Source organism: Rhinopithecus bieti, unplaced genomic scaffold (genome assembly GCF_001698545.2).
Source record: "Rhinopithecus bieti isolate Rb0 unplaced genomic scaffold, ASM169854v2 scaffold_110, whole genome shotgun sequence".
NCBI classification, from domain to species: domain Eukaryota; kingdom Metazoa; phylum Chordata; class Mammalia; order Primates; family Cercopithecidae; genus Rhinopithecus; species Rhinopithecus bieti.
Genome location: NW_016803311.1, coordinates 2,784,480 through 2,802,623, shown reverse-complemented (window position 1 = coordinate 2,802,623; position 18,144 = coordinate 2,784,480). Strand labels below are relative to the sequence as shown.

General features: G+C 34.4%; 1 protein-coding gene across 2 annotated transcripts in view; it reads left to right on the top strand.

The window, feature by feature from the left end:
- RERG (RAS like estrogen regulated growth inhibitor) overlaps window positions 1-18,144 on the top strand; it is a 135,153-nt gene that overhangs the window by 101,073 nt on the left and 15,936 nt on the right. For both annotated transcript variants that reach the window (XM_017873674.1, XM_017873668.1), the window contains exon 3: window positions 16,214-16,270. In XM_017873674.1, coding sequence (XP_017729163.1) covers window positions 16,214-16,270 — 57 coding nt within the window. The remainder of the gene's footprint in view (window positions 1-16,213; window positions 16,271-18,144) is intronic.

Below are 18,144 nucleotides of genomic sequence, written 5' to 3'. Positions count from 1 at the left end.
TTTGTCAATGTAGTAAAGGAAACAATGTATTTGTAATAGTTCATGTATAAATTGAATGAATGACAATGAAGATACGATGGACAGGAGGGAGGAATTAGGATTATTTTATTGTTATAAGGTATTACTCTACCCATAAAGTGGTGTAGTGTTATTTGAAAGTGGACTTGGATTAATTGTAAATTTATATCTTTTGCAAACTCCAAGGCAAGTACTAAATGAAGTAAAAATGAAGTAAAATTGATATAATAGAAAAGGAGAGAATATAGAATCAAATAAAACACTTAGTTAAAACCAGAAAAGATAGAAAAAAAGTAAAAGTCAAAAAATAGAAACAAAAAAGAAAGGCAATGAATAGAAAACATAACAAGTATGATAGATATTAATTTCATATATCAGTAATCATTTTAAACATCATTGATCTAAATACATCAATTAAAAGAGATTGTCAGAGTGCATCTACTATAAAATATATTTTAATATAAAGACATATATAGATTAAAAGTAAAGGGATAGAGAAAGAAATATGATAATGCCAATAAAAAGAAAACTGGAATAGTTATATTAATATCAGACAGAACAAACTTCAGAGAAAGGAAAATTATAATGGATTGAAAGGAACATTACATGATGATAAAAGAGTTAATTCTCCAAGAAGTCATAATAATATTTAATATATATATATGGGCCTCAAAACAGAGCATGAAAATGTGTGAGGTAAAACCTGATGGAACTTTAGGGAGAAATAGATTAATCCACCATTATAGCTGGGGACTTCAACACCTTGCTATCAGAAATGGACAGATCCAGCAGGTAGAAAATCAGTAAGGATACAATTCAATTCAATAGCACCATAAATAAACTGCATATAATTGACATCTATAGACTACTTCATCCAATGACAGCAAAATACACATTTTTTCTTCTTCAGCTAACAGAGAACATTCATAAGAGAGACCACATTCTAGGTCATAAAAAACACCTCAAAAAATTTAATAGAATATAAATCATACAAAGAATGTTCTCAGACCACAATGGAATTAAGCTAGAAATCAATAACAGAAAGATTGTTGGAAAGATCCCAATATACTCGAAGACTCAACAACACACTTCTAAATAACATATGGGTGAAAGAAGAAATCTTGAGAAATTTAAAATAATTTGAACTAAATGAAAGTAAAAATACAGCTTATCAAAATTTGTGTCATACAGCAAAAGCAGTGACTAAAGAAAAATTTGTAGCATTGAATTCATGTATGAAAAAGGAATAATGATCTAAAATCAATAACATAAGTTTCCACCTTAGGAAACTAGAAATAGAAGAGTGAATTAAACACAAAATAAACAGAAGATAAGAAATAATAACAACTAGGGCAGAAATTGATGTAATTAAAAATAGAAAATCTATAGAAAATGAACAAAACTAAAATTAATTCTTTGAAAAGAGCAATAAAATTGACAAGCCTCTAGCCAGGCCAAGAAAAAGAAGATACAAATTACTGATGGCAGAAATGAGAGAGGGGGATAGATATTACAACAGAGTTCACGGACATTAAAAGGATAATAAAGGAATACTATATGGGCAAATATTTCAGCCCACAAATTTTATAACCTAGATGAAATAAATTCCTTGAAAGACACAATCTACAAAACTCACACAAGAAGAAATAGACAACCAGAACAGGCACATACCTATTAAAGAAGTTAAATCAATAATCCATAACCTCCCAAAACAGATGGGTTTTTGCCCAGATGGGTTCACTGGTGAGTTCTATCAGACATTTAAGCAAAAAATCATAGCAATTCTCTATAATTTCTTCCAGAAAATAGAAGCAAAGGGAATATGTCCTAAGTCATTCTATGAGGCCAGTATTATCCTAATCCCCAAAGCAGGCAAAGGTATTAAGGGAAAAGGAAACTATAGACCAATATCACACATGAACATAAATGCAAAAATCTTCAACAAAATATTCACAAGTTGAATCCAACAATGAATAAAAAGGTGTATATGCCATGACTAAGTGGAATTTATTCCAAATATGCTAGACTGGTTGACATTCAAAAATTAATTAATGAAATGTATCAAATCAAGGATAACGAATGAAAATCACATGATCATACCAGCTGAAACAGAAAAGCATTTGACAAAATCTAACACCCATTAATGATAAAACTTTCAGCAAACTAGGAATAGAGGAGAACTTTCTCAAATTGATAAGGAACATTTTTCAAAAAACTCATAGCTAACATTACATTTAATGGTGAGAAACCAAGTGCTTTCTCTCTAAGATCAGTAAGAAAGCAAGAATGACTCCTTTGACCAGTCCTTTTTGACATCATAATGCTGTCCTAGCTGGTGGAATAAGACAAAAAAGGAAAATACAAATTGGGAAGAAAAAATATAACTGTCTTTTTTCACAAATTATGTGATCATCTATGTAGAAAATTTAAAAAGAATAGACAAAAAACTCCCAGATCAGATAAACAATTATGGAAAGATTACAGGATACAGGTCAATCACTTTCCCATATACCAGCAATGAACAAGTGCAAAAAATGTTGAAATTTAAAACACTCTACCATTTATGTTATCACAAGATGAAATATTTAGCCACAAATCTAACAAAAATATGTGCAAGACCTCTATGGGGAAAACTGCAAAATTCTGATAAGAGATATTAGAGAAAAACTAAGTAAGTGGTGAAATATTTCATGTTCATGTATAGAACAAATCAGTATTGTCAAGATGTCAGTTCCTCCCAATTTGGTCTACAGATTCAATGCAATTGAAATCAAAATTTCAGCAAATTGTATTGTGGATATCAACAAATTGATTCTAGAGTTTATATGGAGGCTGGGCACCATGACTCATGCCTATAATCCCAGCACTTTGGGAAACTGAGGCGGGCAGATCACTTGAGGTCAGGAGTTTGAGACCAGCCTGATCAACATAGTGAAACTCCATCTCTACCAAAAATACAAAAATTAGGGGACGGTGGCACATGCGTGTAGTCCCAACTACTTGGGAGGCTGAGGCAGGAGGATTGCTTGAACCTGGGAGATGGAGGTTGCATTGAGCCGAGATCACACCACTGCACTCCAGCCTGGGCAACAGATCAAGACTCCGTCTCAAAAAAATATATAATAAAATAAAAATAAAAATAAAACGTTTATATGGAAAGGCCAAAGATCCAGAATAGATAACACAATATTAAATGAGAAGGACATTCAGAGGACTGACTTCAAGTTTTATAAAGCTACAGTAATCAGAAGATTGTATCTATTGGTGAAAAAATAGATAAATAGATCAATGGAACAGAACAGAGAAATCAGAAATAGACCCACACAAATAATGTCAACTTTGCTAAAGAAGCAAAGATAACAGAATGGAGAAAATATAATCTTTTAACCAAATGATGTTGTAAAAACTGGACATCCACGTGCAAAAAAAAAAAAAGAAAGAAAGAAATGAACCTGGATATAGATATTACACCAATCACAAAAATTAACTCAAAATGAGACACAGACCTTCATGTAAATGGTAAAACTATGAAACTCCTGGAAGGTAACATAGGAGAAAATCTGTGTGACCTTGGGTATGGTGATGACTTATTTATACAACACAAAGGCATGATGCATGAAAGAAATAATTTCTAAACAGATCATTAAAATTAAGAACTTCTCTGTGAGGAAACACTGTCTGGAGAATCATAAGACAAGCCACAGACTGGGAGAAAATATTGGCTGAAGACATAATTGATAAAGGACTGTGATCTTAAATAGGCAAAGAACTTCTAAAACTCAACAATGAAAACAACTCAACTAAAAAAATGAGTAAAACATCTGAAAAGACATCTCACCATAAAAGATATACAGATATCAAATAAACATATGGAAAGATTCTCAACATCATGTATCATTTAGGAACTGCAAAGGAAAACAACAGTGAGATACAACTACACACCTATTAGAATGTGCAAAATCCAAAACACTGACAACACCAAATGCTGGTGAGGATGTGGAGCAAAAAAACCTCTCAGTCATTGCTGGTGGAGATCAAAAGGGGTGTAGCTACTTTAGAAGACAGTTTGGCAGTTTCTTACCAAAAGCTAAATTAGGTACTCTTGCTACATGATTCAGGAATCAAATTCCTTGATGTTTACCCAAATAGTCTGAAAACATATGTCCCTACAAAAACCTGCCCGTGGATATCTGTAGAACTTTTATTCATAATTGCCAAATCTTGGAAGCAACTAAGATATTCTTCAGTAAATGAATGGATCAATAAACTGTGGTACATCAGACAATGGAATGTTATTCAGCACTAAACAGAAAGGAGCTATCAAGCCATGAAAAAACATGGAGGAAACTTAAATGCATATTACTAAGTGAAAGAAGGCAATCTGAAAAGGCTTCACACTACATAATCCAACTATATGACATTCTGGAAAAGGCAGCACTATGGAGACAGTAAAAAAGATCAGAGGTTATTAAGATTTAGGGGAAAGAGAGGGATGAATAGGCAGAACACAGAGAACTTTTAGATAGTGAAACTATTCTGTATGATACTATAATGGTAGTTACATGTCATTATTTTTATATATTTATATATACACACACACATCAAAACCCGCAGAATATACAACACCAAGAGTGAACAATAGTAAAAACTATAAACTTTTAGTAATAATAATGTATCAATGTAGATTCATCAACTGTAAAAAAAAAAGTTATCACACTAGTATGGGATATGAATAATAGGGGAGGCTGTGTGTGGCGGGGAGAGGGGCAGGTAGGGCAGGGAGTGTATGGAAACTGTGTGCTTTCTGCTCAATTTTGCTGTGAACCTAAAATTGCTCTAAAAAGTCAAGTCTCATTTATAAAATATGGGCAAAAGATCTAACAGACACCCCATCAAAGAAGATATACGGATAGCAAATAATCACATGAAAATATTCCCAATATCATGTGTAATTAGAGAGTTACGAGTTAAAACAACAAGATACCAATACACCTATTAGAATGGCTAAAATCCAAAACCAAAAACTTGACAAAGTGATATTCTAATGCTGAGAAGGATGTAGAACAACAGGAGCTCTCATTCGTTACTGGTGGGAATGCAAAATGGTACAGCCAGTTTTAAAAGAGTTTGGCAGTTTCTTACAAAGCTAAACAAAGTCTTACCATAATCCAGCCATCATGCATCTAAATATTTGCCCAACTGACTTGATGACTTATGTCTACACAATTACCTGCATGCACGTCTTTATTGCCAAAACATAATTGCCAAAAACTGGAAGCAACCAAGATGTTCTTCATTTACTTACTGGGTAAGCAAACTGTGGTATATCCATACAATAGAATATTCAGCAATGAAAGGAAATAAGTGATCAATCCAGGCAATGGCATGGATGAACCTTAAATGTGCATTGCAAAGTAAAAGAAGCCAGTTTGAATAGGTCACATACTGTATATTTCCAATTATTATTAGACACATTTACTAATGGTGGGAGTGAAAGGGAGACCTTTCAGTGCTACTTTCTTTCCCTTTGTAGTACTGGAAATGACTCCTAACTAGGCCTTTTGTCTCCATGATTACCTTCATCCTCCTAGTTCATCTTGGCATTGAAACAGCAGTGACCTTTATAAAACAAAAATATGTTCATGTCATATTTTGGTTTATAATACATTAATGGCTTCCCAGCATCCTAAACATAATTGGAAATTTCTTAGGCAGGCTTATAAGCTTCTCATAATTGGGGCGCTTTTCCAGCTCAAACACCCATAATTCCTTCCACTCACACCCTTATTTCACCAGGCCCTGGTTCTCCATATGTTTAAGGCTTCCTGGCTTCTTATGGGGTATAAAGGTAGTCATGGGAGTGGTGTTTGGGCTGCAAATGGAGACACCCTACTGTTAGAGGTTTTCCCCCTGGAATCCATAGGCACAGCCTATTTAGGAACTGCAAATGAACCGTATGTGTCCATATGGACAGGAACCCAGATCAGTCTAAAGAAAAGGACATGATGAAGAGAGTAACTCGTAAGATCCTTGGATCCGTGTAAGGAGGTCATCCAATGAGGATTATGCCAGATACACCTCTGCTTCTCTGGGATACTCGGTCACTCTGAGTCACTTTTACGTCCACATTAAGGTCCAAATGTTTTCAGTTGTCAATTTCTTATGTGCCCTAGTAACATAAGTGTAGGAAGAAAACTTAGGCATTAACATCATATGTATTTCTTTTCCAAGTAAAATTAAAATCTCAATTTTATATCCAAATCCCTTGACAACTTAACAAAATGCTTAATACCTCACAAATAATTCTGTTTAAACATGATGGTTTGGAATGAAATATAAGTTATTAAATTGAAAACACTGCCTTGGGAAATTTAGTAATTTATTTATTAACCATCACTTTTAAAATTAACATAAATAAAAATTTTCAACTTATATAAAATTGCTTTGAAATCTCGGACACAAAACCCTTTTGATTTATTAACCTTCAAGACACAAACAAAAGATAAAACCAAATCAGTTGATTACCATATTCCAAATTTATTTTGTCTTGTTTTTACTTTCAATTTAAATTATTCAAGAAAATTTTATCATTTAATCATGCAGGTTAATTTTCTATAGAAAATTAACATTTTCTTGATTTTGCATTATTTTTAAGCGTTCCAATATCTCTACTGCTTTTCAAACATGTTAGGAATTAAAAGCAATGATTCTGCCATTTTTGCCCTCATCATGTGTCAGCCTAAAACCAAATTACCAGGACCAGATTAACCTTTACCTTACCATTTCCAAGTTTAAAAAATAAAAGTCAATTTTCAGAACTTGAGGTGCACTGAAGCTAGACTCCCAGCTAGATTTTCAAAAACAAAAGTGTTTCCCTATAATTCTTGGAGATTACAACCACTTAGCCTTAAGAAATGATTTATACAGAGAACTGATGTGTTCTCAGTGATATTTTTGTGAGAATGCAAGAGTAGTCAAAATTTTCAGGCTTAAACAAACACAGTAATTTAAAAGCAATCCCTAGACCCCCATCTGGAACTAATTTACTTCTCATTTTAACTTCTGGCATTATAAAGCATGCATTTTATATAGCATTCATTTTAAATTTCCATTAAATTGCTCAATTTTATTTTTTATAAAGCCAAATGGTTGTTTTTTTCAATGTCAATTTATTTTGACCTTCACAGGGAATAGAAAAAGGGGACAGGTGAAATAAGGGGTAAGGGAGAGGGTTCCTTCAGAAACAATCAGTATATGAAGAGATATTTGTCCCCTGGCTTGATCTGTTAACTTTTTTAGTTTGGCTAAAACATCTGAGGAGTTTAGGTGGAGGAGAACATAAAAAGCAAGAGATGCCACCTGAGACGAATCTGAAAATAGAATTCTAAGTTAAGTCGTCTTCTACTTAAACTACCTGGACCTTGTTAAGCATGCCCACTGCATGCCACCACCCACCAGAAGGTGGCACTCTGGCAAGGATGACTCCCTCCAGCTTCAGGCTTTGATGTCCACTGCTTATGGGACAGTGCCTAGCACAGTACCTGGGGCATGAAAAACATTCAATAATTGTGTATGTATGATAAATAGGCAGATGAATGGCAGGATAAAGGATGGATGAATGGATGGATGGTAATTCTCTACATGATGTTTTCATTAATGTCTTATGTTCAACATGTTCAAGTCCAACATCATTTTTAATTTGTTTCCCCATTATATTCCCCATTATATTCTCAAAGAATAATGCTACCCCCAGACTTTCATTTCATATGGAGTCTTTGCACTAATCCCTCTCCCTCATTGTCCACCTCTAATCAATGAACAGTCCCCAAGATGACCAGATCAAATTGAGCCATTCTCCTACTCAGAACCCCTGTATGCTAAAAAAACTTCAGAGTAAAATCCAAGCTCCTTAATATGACATAGGAGCTCCTTCATAGTCTGGGCTCTAAAGAATGTCACAACCTGACCCCCCCACCAACATAGCTCCCCCCACATGCCACTCTTCCCACCCTGAACCACATGTGATTCCTAACTGAACTAGCCCTCTTGTGTCTTGGGACTTTCTCTCTGCCTGAAATGTTCTTCCTAAAATAGTGAGCTTCAATCTTCTAAGACTCAGCTTATGGTTTAGCTTTAATATAAAGTCATTTCTGACATTGTGCCTAGGCATCCGCTCGGTCTTGCTTTCTTTGGTGCTTTGCACAGTGGTCAATAAATATTTATTGGTGAAATGAAAGTGTGTGAAAGTCACATATGTGGAGAAAGAGAGATAGATTTGATAGGAGATCAAAATGGATAAGCGTTTGAAAATATTGCATTCAATTATCAGCAAATGTATCTGAAATCTAGTTTTTGTGTACACGTATTTGCTCTGAGCCCCCTTTTTTTTAAAGATCTAACATTTCAAATCACACAATTTTCTGAGTTTTTTTTGTTTTGTTTTGTTTTGGCATCTTATTTCCAATCCAACTGATTTCCATTGCCTTCCAGAACAGCTCCTCACTTCAGAAATAGTTTTTCATCTCCTTTGACTAAGGGCTCCAGTATTCCAAACTGGCATAATCTTGGTCTCAGCCATCACCAACAGCTGTGCAAGTGAAGCTTCCACTAGCTGCCGTGGTCCCCAGGTGGCTTTCTAGGCCGGGACTCACTCGGTGCTGGGATCTCATGCTTCACACCTCCATCTGAGCCACAATGACCCATGTTTCTTGGAGGAGACCAGAACGGTCACAGAAAAGAGAGGAAGGACTGCTGTAAAAAAGAACGTGCACTTGAGGGTTGGTGATAGAAGAAAGACCCAGGAACAAGGTATGAAGAACCAAAAGTTGGCCCCAGGGGACAAGGAATTGGAAAATTCGATTTGAAGCTTTGATTTGACAGGAGGTTGCTCGAGATGCAGGTGAGGGAGGGAAGAAGAAGGAGCTGAATTGCCTCTTATTTAGGGAGACCCACTGCGTTGTTGTCTTTAAGCTGGAAGACAAGCCATTATAAGGCTGACACACCATACACATTACTCCTATTTTCTCTACTAAAGTTTTTCTGGAAAACACAAGTTTGCTCTCCGTAAGGCACTCAAGTGAATCCAGCTCACCTCAGTCTGGCCTCCCTTTTACCCAGTCCTTGCAATAAGAATAGGCATCATAACAGGACTTCAATTGGATAATATTCAAAATTACCCACATATCTTTATATTTTTCCTGGGACATGCAAAGGTGCAAACTTTCAACGCTTTATGAATAGAAACTGTGTCTTATTTTCTTTGCTGACTTCCTCACTGCCTAAAATGGTTCCCGGTATGCTAATTTTTATTGTTAATGACTGAGGAAACTCATTTAAAAAATTTGCTTTTCGCATACTGCTTCATCGCCTACATCTTCAGATACTTGTTTTCCTCATCTGCAGCATTCTTAAAGACGTTTTCAAGAGAAAAACAAAAATCTTATTTATCTGAAAGTTTTCTTCTTGCTTCTCGAAATTCATATTCTCTTTCTGTGTTGCCATGGTTTCTGGTCATGGATATTTTCTCCACTAAGGAAGAATAAATCTAATCACGAACAAAATATTCCCTTTTCAAAGTATGCTTCTCCATAAGATGTATGCTCACATTAAAAAAAATCAAGCATGTAGAATTATATCATATACATAGAAATATTAAAATATAGTGGGAAGTATTGTATATTGGAAAAAGTATGGGTTTTAAGGTAAACAAAGTTGGGTTCATATCAGTTTTATCACTTAAACACTTTGTAAATTAGACAATTTATTCACTTTTCTGGTTAGGTTTCTTATATGTAAAGTGGGAACATTAATTTCTACTTTTAAGAGTTTTTATGAAAATTAAATAAGCATATAGTCAGTATTTAATATATACTTAAGCCCCCTTTTGATATTTAACCTTCAAGAAATCCCAGTAGTGTTTTATTTAAGATACAGCTAAAACTTACCTAATGGCATTTTCTAAAAGCATATACACTTTAATCCAACAACTACATGATTAATAAATGGATACTTAATTCTACAAAATTAATTCTTTCAATAAGAAACTATCTCCGCAAATCTAGGATAGAGTCTTCTCTGTTTTTGTGAGTCACACTCATTTTTACTTCTCTGAAGCCTTTTGACCACTTAAGGGTTTGTGTTAAATTTAGGGCTGATAGTGGCGTGAGGTCAGGGGTAGCAGTTCCTCCCTGGCCTAGGAGAGTAAGAGTGCTGGGTCTTGCCTTTCTCAATCAGGTGTGCAACGTAGGTTGACCAGATGGACATCTGACCAGAGAAGTGGTCAATATATTTTCAAAAAATGAAAGTCCCACTTTAAAGAACACGTCTTCAAGTAACAAAAACATACTAGAGTACAGAGCCAAGCACAATAGCAATAGTGAGCCACATAGCTTAAAGAAGTGTTCATTGTTTTCTCATTCAGTTCTCAAATACCTATTGGGCACATATGTATCAAGTGCCATGCCAACCATGGGACGTAATGAACAAGGCTTAATCTGTGACTTCAGATCATTTACCATTTCTAAGACATACAAGAATATAAATAAATGTTTACAAAGTATTTCATGCCACACGTGAGTGATTAATGGCTTGGGAAGGCCAGGGAGACTTTAAAGAGGAGGGGATGCTTCATTAGATACCACAGGTAGAAATGCTATCTGGATATGAGTTAGTACATTTTAAATATGTGTTTCTGTTCCCCTTTCTTTGACTTAATTCCAGTCTGGGTTACTTGCTTAAAACACTGACAAGCTATTAGTTTATTTGGGCTTTTAAGGGCGCTAAGCTAAACTAACATCAGCTTGTAAGTATTTAGGGAACATTCCAAATGTGTAATGATCCCTGCACTATATTTAAAATAATAGCAATAAACCCTGTAAGAAATGTACAGTCAAGTAAATTAAGATGGTGAAGCAAAATGGTTTCATGAGGATAATTACGTTGTGTGTGTGTTAGCACACCATGTTTGTTAGAATTAAGGGAATAGTGTTGGTGCTCCACACTGAGGCAATAAAAGAGGGTAATAAATGTTCAGAAGTTTATGTCTAAAATATGAGATTTTAATAGACATTTCCGGTTTCATTTTCACCAGGGTTTTTAGTCTTTTCTTTTATAACAAAAGAAGATTGAGACTAGATTACGCATTTTTTTCAAGTGGAAGAATGTTTGTATGTGTAAAAATCTATATATATGTATAAGGCATATACAACATTCTCCATGGAATTTTTCAGATTAAGGGTTTAGACAATAGAGGAATACCCTAGTAAGACTCTTAAGCTCCCTGGTAGCAAAGCCCTCATCTGTAAAAAGAGAATGTAGATCCTGAGGCCAGGAAAGAGTAAGCCCACATTGTAGGAAGAAATGTGAACAGTTTGAGCTTCAGTTTCTTCATCAATATACATACATCGTATTCATGTCCATGTCCATATATTCCATACTATAAGGAAGTGAAGAGTAAAGATACATGTGTAAATATTTACCATAATGCCTAACCTAACAGAGCACACGCTAACTGAAGATGAATAATAATAACACTACTGCATTACTTTTAAACTTTTTCCATTATAATTTTTATGGTATTATTTAAATTGAGGTCATGCTTAATGAAATGAGAAAACAGTTCCCACATTGCATCAAATCCTCTCATTCTTCTCTCTTCCATTATTTTTTAAACACTTGCTTTATTTATTATGACATTTTAGCTGTAGATCATAAAATCAAACTAAAACAATTTAGTGTTGATTTTACAACCCTTGTGGACTTGGTAATGTATATCATTGCCTCCTGATTTTTGCTGGTCAAGATAAGGTCAAGTAGTTATGCTGTAAGTACTATAATGAAATGAAAATGGAGGAGAAATGGAGAGAGCTACTCTATCTCCTGGAGGCATCCCAACTTTGAAAAGTTTCATACTTAGGATACTACGTAAGTTTATTATAATTAATTTATTCATGTAGTTTTTAAGCTTTATCATGTCTAACTTTTTTATTATAAATCAACATGGGAAAAATAATTCAGATAACAAGTGGTAAATATACATAACACAACCTATAATGGACTAAAGTTGTGCTAGTATTATCCGCATTTGCCTTCTCTTTATATAACACACATTTTGTTTTCAAAATATTTGAAACTCTTTGTGACGGAATTGTCCCAAAGTTGGCAAACTCCTGTAGAAATCCCTTAAAAAGTATTTTAAAGTTACCTGATTCTACAACTTAAAAGTATGTATTTTTTGTGAAGGCACTACAGGTTACAAATGAAAATGATATAAATCACTTAATATACATCCATAGTAAGTTTTCATTATTATATGAATGTCATACTATTGTAGAGTATATATTAAATCAAGAATCTTTATGGGGTGTGTTACCAGGATCATAGACAAAATCCAAAAGGTATTCATGATGTGAAGGTGATGAGTAGTATTCCTTGAAGCACTTTTAATTGGAGCAGAAATTCTTTTCCTAACCTAAAAAAATCTGTCCTGGCCATTTTAAACTCTTTTAGTTATACTTTTCCAATGCAATCAACTCACCACAGTCCCATAAATACATAATACTTTTTCCAGCTGGAAAAAAAGTTTTCCAATATTTTTCCATAATAAATACTTATTGTGGTATGCTGCAGAGTGTTGGGGGTGGATTTGTTATATGGCCATAGCTCTATGCCTGGAGACCTATGGAAAAGAACAATCGCAATTGCGTAGGAGGGTACATATGCTTAAGTATCTTTTAAAAAATTGCATTATATACATTGTCAATCAAGTTACTTCCTGAATTCTATAAAGAAAAGTAATGACATATTTTTCAAGTATGATACTGAAAGGTAACATTTGAAAGTCTTGCCTGAATCTCTCTTGAATATGACTCTTAAATAAGGAATAGCATGTGTGTTAGTTTACATTTACCTTGAAGAGTTGATTTCTTGTTGAAGCTGATTTACTGTACAGATCATACCTAATTTTCATTTTAAAATATTATTCTGACACTAAATCTGGCACTTCTGATGCCTGCTTCTTCTTGATAATGTTGTCAGGAATTATTTCGAGTAAACAGCATAGATTGGTTAATTTTTAGAAATAACATGACTATTTTAATGTAATGGATTTACCTTTAGCTCTTACTTATGAATGGAATAGCATGCCACTGAATGATTACATTAAGTGGCTTTTTAAAATATTTTATTGGATTAAATTTTTCTTACCAAATTTTCCATTTTGTTAGAAACCAACTTTCATTAATAATCATAAAATTCATAGTACCAGTAATACTAAAATGGAACCACAGATGATGAAGAATTAGCCAAGTAGGTTGTAAATTAGGCAAAAGGAGGAAAACAGTCTTCCCTACATTAGCCATTGGACATGTTTGGCTTGTTTAATGGAAAGGTATGGGTTGTCAAGGCAATGGGAAGAAAATAAAATATTTCAGAAGGCAGAGACTCAACAGTAACTACTAATCAAATATGTCAAACCTTAAAACTTCTGGAGCAACAAGGCCTTAAATCAGAATTCCGGTAGCAGTAAAAATCAGTACCACCATTTTACTTCCAAAGACAAACTTTGCTCAAGATAGTCGGGATGGAGAGGGCAGGGAGTCAAAAGGAAATTAGATCAATCTTTAGAGTACCTATTTTATTAATTATAGTTAAATTAGATTATTAATTTATTAAAATTTATTAAATTTTAATATCTATTGTATAAGCAATAAATTATTTAACTGTTTGGGATTAAATTTAATATTTAAATTTAATAAATTATATAACTATTTTGAATATCTATTTATTATTTAAATGTAATAAGTTATACAACTGTTGTGAATATATTGATATATAATAGTCAATATATATAACTTTTTTGAGTTTTTGAACATTCGTATACATATATATGCTCAAAACCTCTAGCACTCTAGAGCTGTTTTGCCCCATCCACTCTACAGCTTCAGAAAGTATTGCTGCATAACTGCACAGGCACTAACCAAGGTTCTTAACTGAGATCCAGGCATTTACAAATGATTCAATTATATTCAGTATACTTGGTTTTGAAAGCCGATGGAGTGTCTAATACATTTTTTAAAGATTTTGAGAAATGATTCAAATTTAAATGGTTTTGGAGTTGAAGAACTGTAAACTTCACTTACGTAAAAAATAAAGCTCATTTATTCATGATGGCAGATAATTAAGTTTTCTAGGTTGCAGCCTTTAGTGTTAAAACTACATAGTCTGGCCAGGCGCGGTGGCTCACGCCTGTAATCTCAGCACTTTGGAAGGTCGAGGCGGGCAGATCACGAGGTCAGGAGATTGAGACCACCCTGGCCAATATGGGGAAACCCCGTCTCTACTAAAAATACAAAAATTAGCTGGGTGTGGTGGCACGCGCCTGTAATCCCAGCTACTTGGGAGGCTGAGGCAGGAGAATCGCTTGAACCCGGAAGGTGGAGATTGCAGTGAGCTGAGATCGCGCCACTGCACTCCAGCCTGGCCAATAGAGGGAGATACCGTCTCAAAAATAAAAAATAAAAAAAACTACCTAGTGTAACAAAAGATGGAACTCTTTAAATCATGGGAGCTGTTGAGTGTTTATTAACGTTGCTAATTGTAAAAAAGAAAAAATATGTTTACTGCTTACTGCATCCTGTATGTAAAAATAAAAGTTTCAGTCTCAAGAGAGTGAACAGTGACAGACTGAAGACTGCAGATAAAACCACAAGTACAGTCACTGTGGGAAGTATTACGGGGTCAGTGGCCTTGCTACTTTAGGCACTGCAAATATTTTGGCTCGAATTCAGCCTCACACTCTGTAATTACAAAGAACACTGGTACTTTCCATCTCCAGCCTCCCGTCATGAAGCCACGTTGTCCTCTGTTTTGTGAAGTCCTCGTGCAGTTTACACTGCCATCTCTCATATAAAACTTTACAGGAGGAAGGTTATACCTCTGTTGTTGCTAAAAGTGAGAATAGGCAAAGACTGACAGTGACCTTCCACCAACTAGTTTTATTTCTTCAAGGAGTATCTTTTGGCTGCTACATTAAGGGCATTTCAGAAAAAATAAAAATACACATTATACTGGGTATTTTAAAACTGTAAAATATGATAGACAATGAATCTTTCATTAAGGTCAGTGGGATCTGAGGGAGACCATCAGGGGTCTATGGAGGGCTCATGAGCCTGCTAAATTATATGCCAAATGTGTGTATGTATATTTTTTTCAGGAAAAGGATCCAATGGAATTAAGAAATTCCATTTCTTAAGTGTCTGTGACATCCTGCTCCAATTTTTTTTTTTTAAATTTAAAACCACTGTTTTCAACTATACTACAAGTGTAAGAAAATGTTTGGCATATGTCTCATCAATTTATAAGGACAATAGAGCCCATATATTTCAGTGCTTTTCTCCAGCCCATCTTCCAGTTAAATATTATCCAGATGGCCTACGACTTAAATTCGGTTTGGTACAATGGATAAGTTACAGACTTCCTGGATTCAAATCCTTACCAGGCCACTAACTAACTAGATAAGCTTAATTAAATGAGTTAACCCCTCAGCACCTCAATTTCCTGATCTGAAAAATGGGAATTATCATAGTACCTGCCTCATAAAGATGAAGTGAGGATTGAGGAGATCATGAAAGCAAACTGCGTAGTGTAGTTCCAGAACCTGATTCTGACTGTATTCTATTAGTGTTACTTTTGATGAGTTTTCACAGATCTCTAATGAAGAGCCTTAATTTTGAATATCTACTTTTTTAAAATGCAAATGACCTGCTGGTGATCTTTCATTATACTAAAAATTATCACATTTTAAACTTGCCTTTGCCAATCCTTATCAATATTCAAACTTCGGATACCTGTATTGTGACCTTTTATATCTGAATTCATCATTTTGCTAAAAATTTTATACATGAGCATTTTCACGTTATACGTTTGTTTGTTTTGTTTCTAACCTTGTGACTAAAGCAACAAATCTAATTGTTGACTAATGCACAATAAACCCATTCAAACATGACAATGGTTTTTAGGCCATAATATGAAATTGGAAAATTACTTGAATAAACATAAAGAATTTATTCGGTTTACATACCAAGGAAATATAAAGCATTTATAGGGTTGTGTGGAGCATCTCACTTTCTTTAAAAAGATAGATGCGCTAAGCAAATTAACAACTTGTTTTTTGAAATGTTGCTCTTTTCTTCCACAGCTCTTGTAGTGAGATTTCTGACCAAACGGTTCATCTGGGAATATGATCCCACCCTCGGTAGGTCAAATTTTGTTTCCTCTCTTCTTCAATAAAAATTTATGGCCCCAGCGAAAGAATAATATTTTCTGTTGCAACATTTTTAAGTTCCTTTTAGCTGATTTGGAAGTGCTTTTCAAATCATGCAAAGAAACCCTCTATGAGGCTTGATGTGTGTTTCATGCTGTCTGTGCTTAGAACCCTGCAGGATTTTAATGCATAGATGAAGAAGTTAGGTCAAACCTCAGCCACAAAGAAAGAAGTAGGTACAACACGCTGCCGTCACATCAGGAAAATGCAGCATCATTCTAATGGGAAAAGAGGATAAAATGGACGTGAGAAATTTGGTGTGTAATAGAATGGCATCCTGAGAAGAGTAACAGAAAAATAAAACTACTGAATATGGATTTTAGGGAAAAATAAAATATGTTTCTCTCTTTTCTTCTCTCCAATACATCTGACTAAAGTCTGCTGCAGAGAGAGAAGGAGAGAAGAAGAAGCAAAATATGATGTCTGTGGATCTTAAAAGTAGCAATAATGTTGATGTATAAAATGTAGGCAAACACTCTTCCTGGTTTTTTTTTTATTATTATTTCTTTGTTTTGTTTTATTTTTGTCACTCCAAGATTTTCAGTTTAAAAGGGAGCAAGGCTTCTTTTATTGTTTTTATTCATTCATTCTACAAATATTTATCAAGTGCCTCCTGTGTGTCAAAGTGTTCTGGGTGCTAAGGATAAATCAGTATACAGCAAGAGAAGGCCTTGGCTTTTTTGAGTGCACAGTCTAGGAAAGAGAGAAGAGTCAATAAACAAACAAATATATGTGAGATAGTGATAAGGACTGTGAAGGAAAACAATAAGGAAGGAAATATAGAATGATCTTATAGTTTAGTTAGTATTTGACTAATATTTCTGAAATTTATTTTAGTAAGAAGTATAAGGTGAAAACCTAACGTTTTTGTCCAAATCTTTGACCAGTTTTCCTCCTACTATCTATTAAATACTCTCTACCTTTCTCCACTACTTCCAATGCAATCTTTTCATGCGTTGAGTTGTTTACACCAGGACACCATTCTAGATTTGCTTTTCACACCAAACAGAAGCAGCACACTTTTTCATTAATTCTATGCTGTACAGAACATTTTGATGCTTTGTAAAGAACGTCTTTCCTTATTACTTTTTTACAAAATTATTTTGACTACTCTGTTCAGTTGATTTTTCCAGATCAAGTTTAGAAACTCTGTAATAATATGATATGATTTTGATTGGAATTGTACTAGAACTATAAATTACTTTGAGAAGATTCACATATTTATGTTATTCCACCTTTTAATCTTGGAGAATAGCATGTTTCTACCTTTATTATTTATTATTCTGTTTTGCTTTTAAATAGGTCATAGTTTTCACATCCAAATTTTCAACATATTTTAAATGTAGCCACACTAATTTTAAGATGATATATTTGGATCTAAAAATGTACCCGATTCAAAAAAATATATTCTTTATTATTTCACCCACCAAAGTGAATATTTATTCTGCTCTTATATTTTTATGACTTACATAGGATTTACAGAGATTATCTGAGAATCTTAATGATTTATGGGAGTTTAGTTTTAAAAATAACAAATTTTTTTTTATTGCTGTATCCATATATCTCAATGAAAGATGAAGCTTAGAAAAAACGATCTAGGGCCGGGCGCGGTGGCTCAAGCCTGTAATCCCAGCACTTTGGGAGGCCGAGACGGGCGGATCACGAGGTCAGGAGATCGAGACCATCCTGGCTAACACGGTGAAACCCCGTCTCTACTAAAAAATACAAAAAATTAGCCGGGCGAGATGGCGGGCGCCTGTAGTCCCAGCTACTCGGGAGGCTGAGGCAGGAGAATGGCGTAAACC